The 12,258-nt window shown below is 43.8% G+C and overlaps 1 protein-coding gene across 1 annotated transcript; it reads right to left on the reverse strand.

Moving 5' to 3' along the window:
- Nucleotides 1-9,872: 9,872 nt before the first annotated feature.
- Nucleotides 9,873-12,218, reverse strand: LOC119339325 (protein EXPORTIN 1A-like). Its single transcript, XM_037611433.1, has 6 exons — nucleotides 12,057-12,218; nucleotides 10,934-11,044; nucleotides 10,746-10,843; nucleotides 10,559-10,667; nucleotides 10,163-10,228; nucleotides 9,873-9,971 (listed from the first exon to the last, which is right to left on the reverse strand). Exons 1-6 carry the CDS (start codon nucleotides 12,216-12,218, stop codon nucleotides 9,873-9,875), a joined length of 645 nt encoding a protein of 214 aa, XP_037467330.1.
- Nucleotides 12,219-12,258: the final 40 nt, after the last annotated feature.

The following is a 12,258-nucleotide window of genomic DNA, read 5'->3' on the forward strand; positions in this document are numbered from 1 at the left end:
GATTTCATGGGTCGAAGGTGTTATTTTGGTGGTGGAGCCCCCGATTACGTCAGATGGTTCGGAATCTGGGGTTGTGTTCGGAGCCGGACTGGTGTTGCCGGTCTCCCCTTCCCATACCACGGATGACTTGAACAACCTTTCCAAGAATATATTAGGTGGGACGGGGTCGCGTTTAGCGCTAATGCGGGCGAGTATATCCGCCACTTGATTGTTTTCTTGGACCACATGGTGGAATTCGAGCCCCTCGAACCGAGCTGACATTTTGAGGACGGCATTACGGTAGGCCACCATTTTAGGATCCTTGGCATCAAAGTCTCCATTTATTCGTGATATTGCGAGGTTCAAGTCCCCGTGCACTTCTAGGCGTTGAATGCCCATAGAGACTGCCATCCAAAGACCATGTAACAGAGCCTCGTATTAGGCTGCGTTGTTGGAGTCTGTGTATAATATTTGGAGTACGTATTGGACCGTGTATCCGGTGGGGGATGTCAGGACTACACCCGCTCCTAGTCCAGCCAGCATTTTAGAGCCATCGAAGTGCATGATCCAACTGGAGTACGCGTCGTACTCTTTAGGGAGTTCGGCTTCTGTCCATTCAGCGACAAAGTCAGCCAGTACTTGCGACTTAATGGCCCGCCGTGGTTTGTATATTATGTCAAACGGAAGGAGCTTGATAGCCCATTTAGCAATCTAGCCCGTGGCATCGCGGTTGTTTATTATGTCATTTAGTGGTACTTTGGAGGCCACCGTAATCGAATACTCTTGGAAGTAGTGTCATAGCTTCCGGGATGCCATGAAGACCGCGTATGCTATCTTTTTATAGTGTGGGTATCGAGATTTGCATGGAGTGAAGACAGTGGACACGTAATATACCGGCTTTTGGAGTGGGAAGTTGTGGCTGTCTGCTTCTCGTTCAACGACGAGCACTGCGCTTACAACCTGGTGTGTTGCAGCTATGTATAATAGCATAGGTTCGCCAGTATTTGGCGCGGTCAGGACTGGATTGCTGGCCAATATGGTCTTTATTTCATCCAGTCCGGCCGTGGCCGCATCCGTCCACTCGAAGTGTTCGATGCATTGAAGAAGGCGATAGAGAGGTAGTGCCTTTTCTCCTAATCGGGAGATAAAGCGGCTTAAGGTAGCCACGCATCCAGTTAGTTTCTGGATCTGCTTGAGGTCTGTTGGGATAGCCAACTGCGACAGAGCTCGGATTTTTGCCGGATTTGCTTCGATTCCTCTATTGGAAACAATGAAGCCGAGCAACTTCCCGGAGGCTACGCCAAAAATACAATTTTTCGGGTTGAGCTTGATGTCATATGTCCGGAGGTTGTCGAATGTGAGCCTCAAGTCATCTATTAAAGTTTTGACGTGTCTTGTTTTGATGACCACGTCATCCACGTATGCTTCCACTATTTTGCCGATTTGCTTCTCCAGGCATGTCTGAATCATGCGTTGATAGGTTGCACCGGCATTTTTTAGCCCGAAAGGCATAGTGTTGAAACAGAAGGGGACATATGGCGTTATGAAGGCTGTTGCGGCTTGGTCGGATTCCGCACTCCTTATCTGATGGTATCCGGAGTATGCATCGAGTAAACATAGTGAGTCGTGTCCCGCAGTGGCGTTGATGATTTGGTCAATGTGGGGGAGGGGGAAGGGATCCTTAGGGCAGGCCTTGTTGAGGTCCTTGGTATCGACACATAGGCGCCAGGATTTGTCCTTCTTTGGTACCATTACCAGGTTTGCTAGCCAATCCGGATGTTTTATATCTCTGATGAATCCGGCCTCAAGTAGCTTGGCTAGCTTTCTCCCATGGCTTGTCGCTTAGGCTCTGAAAAGCGCCTAATTGTCTGCTTGACTGGCTTGTATCCTTTCAGTATATTTAGGCTGTGTTCGGCCAGCCTGCATGGGATGCTCGGCATGTATGAAGGATGCCAGGCAAAAATGTCCCAATTCTCGCGTAGGAAGTCTCGCAGTGCGGCGTCCGTTGTGGGGCTCAACTGTGTCCCAATGGAAGCTGTCTTTGTGGGGTCCGTTGGGTGGACCTGGAATTTGACTATCTCGTCGGCTTGAAAGAGGTGGACTTGGGTCGCTTGTCGAGTATCACGTCGTCTCTGTCCACTGTGGCACGCAGCGTTGTTAGTTCTTCGGTCGCTAGGGCTTCGGATAATGCTTCCAGGGCTAGCGCGGCGGTTTTATTTTCGACGCGGAGCGCAACGTCCGGGTCACTAACTAGAGTGATGATTCCATTGGGTCCAGGCATTTTGACCTTCATGTGCCCGTAATGGGGTATGGCTTGAAAGCTCGTGAATGCGTTCCACCCTAAAAGGGCGTGGTATCCGCTGCTGAACGGGGCCACTTGGAATGTGATTTCTTCGGACCTATAATTCTCCTGCGTGCTGAATACCACATCCAGTGTGATTTTTCCCGCACACCGTGCCTCCCGATTAGGGATGATTCCCCTGAAGGTCGTGCTGCTTTGCTCAATGCGGCTTTTGTCAATTTCCATCTTGTTGAGGGTTTCTTCATAGATGAGGTTTAATCCTCTTCTGCCGTCCATGAGTACTTTAGTGAGCCGAAAGCCGTCCACGATTGGGCTAAGGACCAAAGCGGCTGGTGCCCGGACTATTTGGAATTGAGGTTCGTTCACTGGCACTGAAGGTTATAGCAATGTCGCTCCACGGATTTATTTCTGCCACGTGGCAGACTTCAGCGAAACTTCGATGATCTCGCTTGCGCCTTTTATTTGAGGCGAAAGTCTTGAAGACTGTCAGTACCGCATTGTTGTCTTTGGCGGGATGTTGCTCTGCTTTATGGTTTACAAGGAGATCCTCGCCGCTTTTTGCTACCTGCCGGAGTATCCAACATGCTCTAAGGCTATGCGTTGGCGTGGTATCCGGCGTGCTGTGAATTTTGCATGGCCCATTGAGCCATTCTTCCAATACGGTTCCATGCCCTAGAGCGGGCTTTGGTTTTTTGGGAATTGGATCGGGTAACTTACGAGAGTTTACCCTTTTAGTTCGGACGAAGGGTTTTGTGAGAGCCGGATTATCCCAGAAGTCTGTTTGGGTTTTCCAGGCGCTTTCCATCGCACAGTACTTCTGTACTATGGCCGCTAAGTCAGCAAAGTGTACTATGTCATGATGACTTATGGGGTTGAGGATCCCTTTGTTCGTGCAATTTTTGCAGAAAAGTGAGATTGCATCTTCCTCACGACAGTCCTTGACCTTGTTTATTACAAGGAGGAATCTGGCCCAGTAGTGATGTACTGTCTCTTGGGGCTCTTGTCTGATATGGGATAGATGGCATAAGTCTGGGTGGGCGGGCGTATTTAAATCCGAATTCTGACCCGATCTGACACCTAGGGGCAGAGGAGCTTCCGGGCTTGGCAGCACGGACTCCGAGATGTTACCCATTTTTTCTGGCCCGCTGCCCGATTCTAAGTTCGGGGTCTGGGACATGTCCCCCCACGAATGGGTATCCGGATCAGAGAGCTCGGTAATCCGGACATAGTTCGTCCTCAAAGTGGAGGGATAATCCATGTGTGGCTCTTCCACTACCGCTATCTCATGGGTGACCGGTGGGGATTTAATATCCCTTTGGTCGGGTTTAGACCCAATCCGATCATAGTCTGTAGCGACTCCCAAAGCGGCGATGCGATCCAAGAGCTCATTAAGGGAGGAGAGCTCCATTGGATCCATCTGTTCGGCGAGTTCCGAATTGACATGGAGGCTGTTTTTGATGACCCGAGAAGTCATCATCGGCGCGACAGTCGATCGGGCGGTCATGATGAAGCCGCCTAGTCGGAGGGTTTGGCCTAGAGACAGGGCTCCCCCAGAGGTGATGTTGTCCTTGACGACTCGATGGCTCGTCTCGTTGTCAAAACTGACGGCACAACGGAACTCTCAATGAAAGCACCAATGTCGGTGTCAAAACCAGTGGATCTCGGGTAGGGGGTCCCGAACTGTGCGTCTAAGGCTAATGGTAACAGGAGGCAGGGGACAGATGTTTTACCCAGGTTCGGGCCCTCTCGATGGAGGTAATACCCTACTTCCTGCTTGATTGATCTTGATGATATGAGTATTACAAGAGTTGATCTACCACGAGATCGTAGAGGCTAAACCCTAGGAGCTAGCCTATGATTATGATTGTTCTCGTCCTACGAACTAAACCCTCCGGTTTATATAGACACCGGAGGAGGCTAGGGTTACACAGAGTCGGTTACAAAGAAGGAGATCTAACATATGAATCGCCAAGCTTGTCTTCCATGCAAAGGAGAGTCCCATCAGGACATAGGACGAAGTCTTGAGTCTTGTATCTTCATAGTCCAAGAGTCCGGCCAAAGTATATAGTCCGGCTGTCCGGATACCCCCTAATCCAGGACTCCCTCAGCAGGGAGGGAATATTATTAGTGTCATGACATAATAGTGCTATTGTTTTGCATGTTAATTTATTTCCTGTGGTTCAATGAGGCAATGTTTTGCGTATTGTCCATCATGAATTTGACGCTACTGTTTGAGTAATATGCTAATGTCTTCCTATCCTTTCTCACTAAGCTAATGAAGGTTTCACCTTGTTCCTACTTGTGCAAACAGGGATCATGTTGTGCCAATCATACATTTTAGTGGAACTACACAAGACAATACAATGAACTTTATCCCAACTAGTGCTTTAACTCTGCTGGAAGTTCTTGATAATCTTTCGATATAATATCAGCACTGGTAAACAAGAGTGATTTCAACCATACATTTGAAGTGCACAAAAATATATACTATTGTGTGATTCCAGTGAGTGCTTTATCATCTCTTATGTGACTACATGAATAAGCTTTTTTCTCGGGTTGGTACGGGCCTAAGGCCTTCATCCATATTAGTTTGTTGTCATCTCTATTTGTATCGTGCTACTGTCATGAGAAACTCCTTTATCTTTGCACGTTAAAGTTTTGCAACCTATGATGAATGGCAATGCTTTGAGTGTGTAGCTAATTGGCACTGATTAAATAAACTAATACCTCTCTTTAAGCAAGACTACTATGTTGCTAACTTTACACATTAAGATAATGATGGTGCTTCTATTTGTTAGTGTATGTTTCATCAACTAGTCCCACTATTACAGTAATCTCACTCTCTCAATATATGTGCCAACAGGGATGCTCGATTTGGTGGAACTGCATAAAAACTTTGGGTGCTTCATTACCTCGACAGCTTCCGTCCTTTCCTGTCAGTCGCTAATCTCGGCTTGCTTTCTTCCTTCGCTGTCAGTCGCTTCGCTTATCTCGGCTTCCAGTCAAAGGAAATAGTAATTGATATGCTACCTCACCCAGGTTGGTACTGGTCTTTATCCTGATTATTGTGCTTGTCATATGTATTGGTAATTTGGTATTGTGCTACTGTTTGCCGATTTCATAAAGGAGTAATTTGGAGCCTGAACTCGCAGGCAAATCATTACATCGGGTGATTTCAGTAGAACTGCTCAAAATGATCAGATGGACAGGTACTTATGCTGCTGCTATGTACTCCAAAGTTCACTCGGACAAGCATCGATGTTGACAAGAAGAATTGCCTATATTCATTCGAGTATCAACCAGCGTCAACCAATTGTCAATCTCCAAGTATTAGGAGAGTGACCGCCAAAAATATTGCTTGGTGCATAGCCCAGAAAAACGCAGTCCAGTCTTTGGTCCCAACTTGTGCCTTTTGGCTATTGGCACATATGGTACCGAACTATATGGCATGGAGTCTAAAGATTCCAGACAAGTTGGTTGACGCGTATATTCATCTGGCACTTAATCAGTCTGCACGCCAAGGATGCTCCATTTCAGTTGAACTGCACAAAAAATTTGGGTGGTTCATTTTCTCAACCGCCTCCTTTCTCGTCTGCAATGTAGAATTTTGGCGAGATACATGACCAAGATGAGCCAGTAAACTAGTTGGATGAAAGTAGTGGCCAAGTTTCTCAAACCTCCCTCGGCACGAGGCCACTATTTGAGGATAAACCTACAAGCAAAGTTCAGATTGTCTGTGCTGCCTCTTATGTACTCGAAAGTTTACTCGTACAAGAACTAATTTTAGCAATAAGTACCTCCGATTGAACACCATTTACCAGTTTGTACCCTAGGTAATTAAAGTTCGTCCATGGATCATATTGGATGTGATCTCAATCATTTGGATGCATAAACATACTGAACATGTGTATATCTGAATCTTTTTGTGAATTATGTATGAATATTGTCGTGTGATATATCAATCATTTGGATGCATAGATATGCTGAGCTTGTGTATATATGAATCTTTTGAGTTGTTGATAGTGAATGTTGGCTATGAATATGAACGTGTCCTGTGAAACTGAGTTTGATATGAATGTTTACCTTTTCTGTTGTATTTGTGTGTGAACTTGTTAGTATGCCTATTGTGGGGTATGTGACGTGTGGGTGTCAACGAGACACCTTCTTCCCGAGAAGAATTGCACCTGCTTTGTTAGGGTCGCAATGGTGCATCAGCTCTTTTTAATCTTTTTTATTACTCTGTCTTCCCCTCTCCCCCGCTCAACCCCTGCTGTAATGTTTTCGGCCTCAAAACAAACATAGTACTGCGTTGTTTTGGGGGCTTGATGAAAAATTGAGTGCTGGTTTCTGTAGATTGGCCCGCCCAGCAAATGGGCTGCTGGTCCACCACGACGGACTGGGAGGCTAAAAATACAAGTTGTATGGTGCAGAGGCAAGTAAAAAAACGCTTTCAAGAGCCATCCACTAAAGAAAAAAAATCGCTCCTGATGTGCTTGTTCAATCGTGCCGCCGGCCCCCTCTTTAATCCAGTTCGCTCGGGGATCTGGTATCATTTTTTCTCAGAGGGCGAACAAGTATCAGCTAGGCCTAGGTTTTGTATTTTAACATGTGTAGCCCACGAAATACGGAGACAGTGGTTTCAACTTATTTTTTGAGGTCCATACCGGCCTATGGGCTTTTTCTAAAAGATCGGCAGCCAAATGTATTTTTTAATAAAACGCAGGTCTCTGTTCTATTTATCTATATATAAGAATGATAATGTTGTGTCCAATTGATGTTTTCCCTTCTAACCACATTATATATATTTATATTATTACTATTATCGTATATTTTATAGAGACTTATATATACATTATAAAAACATCCCACGTGTTATTAACTTATAAAAGTAAATGTTTAACCGAAGTTGGCAAGGAAAATCCTTATTGTTTTTGACTCACAGGCAAGGAAAATCCTGGTGATTGCGTACAAAAGCTTGCGAAGATTTTAAGGACCAATTTAATAATAATGTGCTCATTTTTATTTTGAGCAATAACTCGCTAATTTGATATATATATATATATATATATATATATATATATATATATATATATATATATATATATATATATACATCTGGGCTATTCTATTATGCGTAACAGAATATTATTCTGTTACCCTTTTTGAACTGACGGTTGCAGGTGGTTGTACTGATGTTTTCGAAGCGGTTGAACTGATGCTTTCAGTTGTGTTTAACAGATCGTCTTCTTTGGTTCAAAAATTGTTTGTAATTTTTTTGTCGGAACGATCAGAAAGAATGCCCATGGCACTGGCAGCACATCATCTCCAGCCGGCAGCCGCCGGGGAATATACACGCCGGGTCCATGCGGCCGCACGCACCGATCATGAACATTCTTGGTCTCGTCAGATCAGCCATGCATGTGCAAACAGAAACTATGGGAGCACACATGGTTTCAGGAGCCCCGTCGCATGCGCGCACACACATCACACCATCCGTCATTGCTCATGGCTGACGACATACGGCCGCTGAATTACCCTGTAAGATTTGTTAGGAAGCGTTGAACCCTTTGCTCGGGCCGCATGTATATTTATAGAAGGATTGAAGTGGTTTACAAGGTTTGGAATATCGCTAGGATTCTTTCAGAGTACATCGAGAGATATATGACTTGAGGAGAAAGACTAGAACAGAAGAAGAGATAGAATCAAAAAATAGTTTAAACAGCTATCTCTACGAACTCTATTCTAACATCCTCCCTCAATCCAAACCTATGAAAATTTCTCTAGGTTTAGATTGTACTTGAACTCATTCAATCTCCTCGTAGTAAGTGGTTTGGTGAAGCCATCAGCAAGTTGATCTCCTGTGGGAATAAACTTGATGTCAAGTAGCTTTCGTGCTACTCTTTCTCTCACAAAATGAAAATCAACCTCCATGTGTTTTGTACGTGCATGGAACACAGGATTTGCTGAAAGGTAAGTTGCACCAATATTGTCACACCATAACCTTGCAGCTTGTGGAGTCTTGATTCCCAACTCATACAAAAGAATCTGAATCCACATAACTTCGGCAGTTGCATTGGCAAGGGCTTTGTATTCTGCTTCAGTACTTGACCTTGACATAGTAGCTTGTTTCCTTGCACTCCATGACACAAGGTTTGATCCCAGAAATACAACACCACCACCTGTTGACCTTCTATCATCAGGACACCCTGCCCAGTCAGCATCTGAATATGCACTAACTAGCATGGATGGCGATTTAACAATCTTGATTCCAAGTCCCATTGTAAACTTTAGATACCTCAGAATTCTCTTTACTGCAGTCCAATGAACTGTACTTGGTGCATGCAAAAACTGACACACTTTGTTGACAGAATATGAAATATCAGGCCTAGTCAACGTTAAATATTGTAGAGTACCAACAACACTCCTATAGTTTGTTGCATCACTCGGTCCAAGTAATTCACCTCCTTCAACTGTAAGTTTCTCAAAAGTAGAAAGTGGTGTACTTACTGGTTTGCAATGTTCCAGTCCTACCCTCTTTAGAATATATGTAATACACGTACATGAATCATATTACCCATAGCACCGGCGTGAACACAAAAAATTTGGTGAGACCTTTCATGCTATTTTCTGGTCCAAAAAACAGAGTAGTCGTACTGATCTGAGTGCGGGTTTGAACTGACGTTGTTGTACTTGATTTTGCCGTCACAAAGTGCTAAGAAAATCATTGAACTTGTTTTTTTATCCTTTGAATTTTTGTGTTGTGTACTTTTCTGGTTGTAATGCGTGAACTTAAAGATGGTTTCTTATTGTAATTAAACTTTGACCATATTTAAAACTTATGTGTTTTTTCCCGAACTTATTTGGGACGTCATGTTGAACTTATTATTTATTTTATTAATCATGAATCTCTCGCGTTTCCTCTTTAAGTTGCTTTTTTCCTTCAACTATACTGCTATAACATTTTCTTTCTCGAACTTACTTTGTCTCAAGTAAGGACTGATGCTATGTTTTTTTGAACTGGTATCAAATTTCTCAATGGACATATTGAACTTTTTCTACGTTTCATTTATGTGTTGATGATATAACACCTGTTGAACTGCTACACCATAGCTAAAAATCTATCCATGTGAACTATTTACTTTTTTCATTTAACTTTTATCAATTAACATACATCATTTTCCTTCCTGTTCATACACCTATTGCAGACATTACATACACATACACAGCTCCACGATCATACACAATTTTCTCATGTAGCTTCTCCTCGCTTCCCTTAACACAAACAATCATTTGGAGAGAAAAGCACAATGGTTTTAGATACAAAAATCACCCCCACAAGATAATATTGTAAATACTATCCTTAAAAGAAAGCATGAAGAATGCAAAAGTTCATGGTAGAACCAAACCTAATTAGGAAGGCTCATCAATCTCTTTAGGTATTCATCCTTCTTAGTATTATCAGATTCAGCTTGAATCATGTGAGCAACCTGAACAGTGAGCACAAAGGCACAAATAATATCAGATTGGCTTGAATCATCTGCTAGCGTGAACATTGAGCACAAAAGGGACAAATGGTAGTACAAGTGATAGCCTATCCTGGCTCAATTTGAATCTGATGCGGCTCAAGATCAAGAATTGTCGTAGCAAGGTTGGTGAGCAGTTCAGAAACAAATGGTTCGTTCTCGCCCACCTGGGAAATAGAAGGAAATACAAAATAAATGGGCACGCAACCGGTGAGTATGGTATAGTATAAATGTGATGATGTGTGTCTAAATTGAGTTACCCACGTGCATTCAAGTAATACATAACTATAAATAAATCAAAAGTTTATCAATTCACATATAGAATTGAAGACGAAAGCAATGTGATTAATGAATCTACCTGTTGTGTCACAAACTTGCGCTTGCATTTCTGAACAATTTTCAGGAATGTATCACACGCCATATCCTGCAACAAGCAGTGTGTTACATACATTACATACAGTAGGATAGGAAATGTAGCAGTTGAAGAGGTACTTAAAACTTTCTGCAAATGCAGAGGGAAGCACAACTATGCACAGCAACAAAAATAGAAGCAGCGGACTGTAGGTGACCACAAATACTAATAATATACTCTCTACAAGCCATATTACTTGTCGCAGCTTTAATACAGCATTAGTATGTTCTAAATTTGTACTAAAGCTGTGACAAGTAATATGGATCGGAGGGAGTACGTGTTTCACACTACAAGAACTTTCCTGTTCCAACTGAAGAAACTACATGTAAATGCATCACTGACCTGAACTCCAGGATGCATCTCATGCATGAACTCAAATAATTTGTTGACTACTGTCTTCAGAAACTTCCAATGAGCCCTGAGAAATCTTGGGTACTGACCAACCACATACCTATTAATTCAAATATTGGATCAGCAAAGATATTCTTTTGATAATTCCAAACATGTGAGAATTGAAGCAAACGCGCACATGATGTTACTCGCAATAACAGCTTTGTTGTCTTTCCCCTTCGTGATTTCATAGAGATTTAGCAAATCACGAATAACCATCACCAAGAATTTGTTCTCCTGCAATGTGAAGTGAAGTTACTAAAGCGCCAAGTTCTCCACAAGCATTTATCGAAACCAAATAAATGAGGGTAATGACAGTGAACAAACCTGTTCCTCCACCATACTACCAGATATTGATCCAATAGCCCAGCATAGAGTATTGAGGTTATTCCAACTCCAGTCTTCTCCATTCAATTGCTTAGTTAATTTATTCAACATCTGGAATAACAAAAGAAGTGTCAGAGTTGCAGCTTAAATTCAGAAGGGCAGTAAATAGAAAACATAAGCAGGGAAACAGAGAAGAGGGCTCTAGTAGCAGCACGACACCAACGCCATGTTTTTGGAAGGGCAATGACAGTCAACATCTTATAGCCCCCTATTTAGTACACCGCAAGCTACCACATATGTACTAACTATAGTGATGTATTTGTACTGCCCAAAAACACACCTGCAAGATGAACCAAAGGGGAGCTACACCACCCGCAAAATGAACTGAAAATGCCGACTAAGGCAACATGAAGCAAGATGTTGAACTGAATATAGCCAAGAGAAGGAGATGAACGTACGGGGGGAGGTGGGGAAAAGCGGGCACCTACCGAGCTACAACGTAGAACGGCTTAGCGTTGTGTTGCTGAATGACCCAGGGTGGCGGTTGTGAATAGCCGGTGCGCTGCAACGATAGAATGAGCAAAGCATAAACCAGTGCATCAATTGCCTCAATCAACAACAACAGACATGAAACAATGGAATGAGCAGAGCACAAACCAGTGCATCAAGTGCCTCAATTCCCAGGGACCAGTTCGGCGTTTAATAACAACTATGTTCGTCTAGCCACCCGTTTAGCTTTTGCTGTAACAAAAAGCACACATTAAAAAGCTTTTACTGGCATGGGGAAGCCTTCTTCCCTGATGCTAATGACCAATTAGTACTGGTAAAGGTAAAGGGAATCGAAACACCATCACCACGATGGTCTTTGTCAGGTAGAGATGAAGTAGCATCAGCAATTACCAGTGTGGAGCAGTAGCAGGAGTGAGATTCGAGAGGAGCAATAGCAGCAGAAGTGAGATTTGAGAGGAGCAGAGCAGCACCCGTGCGAGAGAGAAAGTAGAGGAGAGCAGCAGAGTGCACATGTTAGAAGAGGCCATAGCTGTTCAAGTGAGGATGCTTGGCAGTTCAAGGTCACCGCGTCTGGCTGTCAGAGGCCTCGCCGGAATTGGTTGGATGCTGCGACCAGGAGGGCGATGGGGATCGTGAGGCCAAGAGGAGGGAGGAGGTGGGTCGATGAAGAATCAGAGTGTGTCTCGGATCTGGCCGTCGACGAGCAGCCGGCCAAGCTGTGGAGGTCGTCGTCATTGGGAAGAGAGAGGGGGAGGGGAGGGGCACGAATGGCCATGGCGGCAGTGGGGGAGGAGGGCCTCGCCAGTGAGCAAGTC

This window comes from Triticum dicoccoides, chromosome 7B, assembly GCF_002162155.2.
Source record: "Triticum dicoccoides isolate Atlit2015 ecotype Zavitan chromosome 7B, WEW_v2.0, whole genome shotgun sequence".
NCBI classification, from domain to species: Eukaryota; Viridiplantae; Streptophyta; class Magnoliopsida; order Poales; family Poaceae; genus Triticum; species Triticum dicoccoides.

Coding starts and splice junctions, on each gene's coding strand:
- LOC119339325 (XM_037611433.1), bottom strand. CDS start 12,218: ATGGCCATTCGTGCCCCTCCCCTCCCCCTCTCTCTTCCCAATGACGAC. Junction 11,045..12,056: donor CGATCCCCATCGCCCTCCTG/GTCGCAGCATCC, acceptor TTGTTATTCCAG/ATGTTGAATAAATTAACTAA. Junction 10,229..10,558: donor AGATGCATCCTGGAGTTCAG/GTCAGTGATGCA, acceptor TGCTTGTTGCAG/GATATGGCGTGTGATACATT.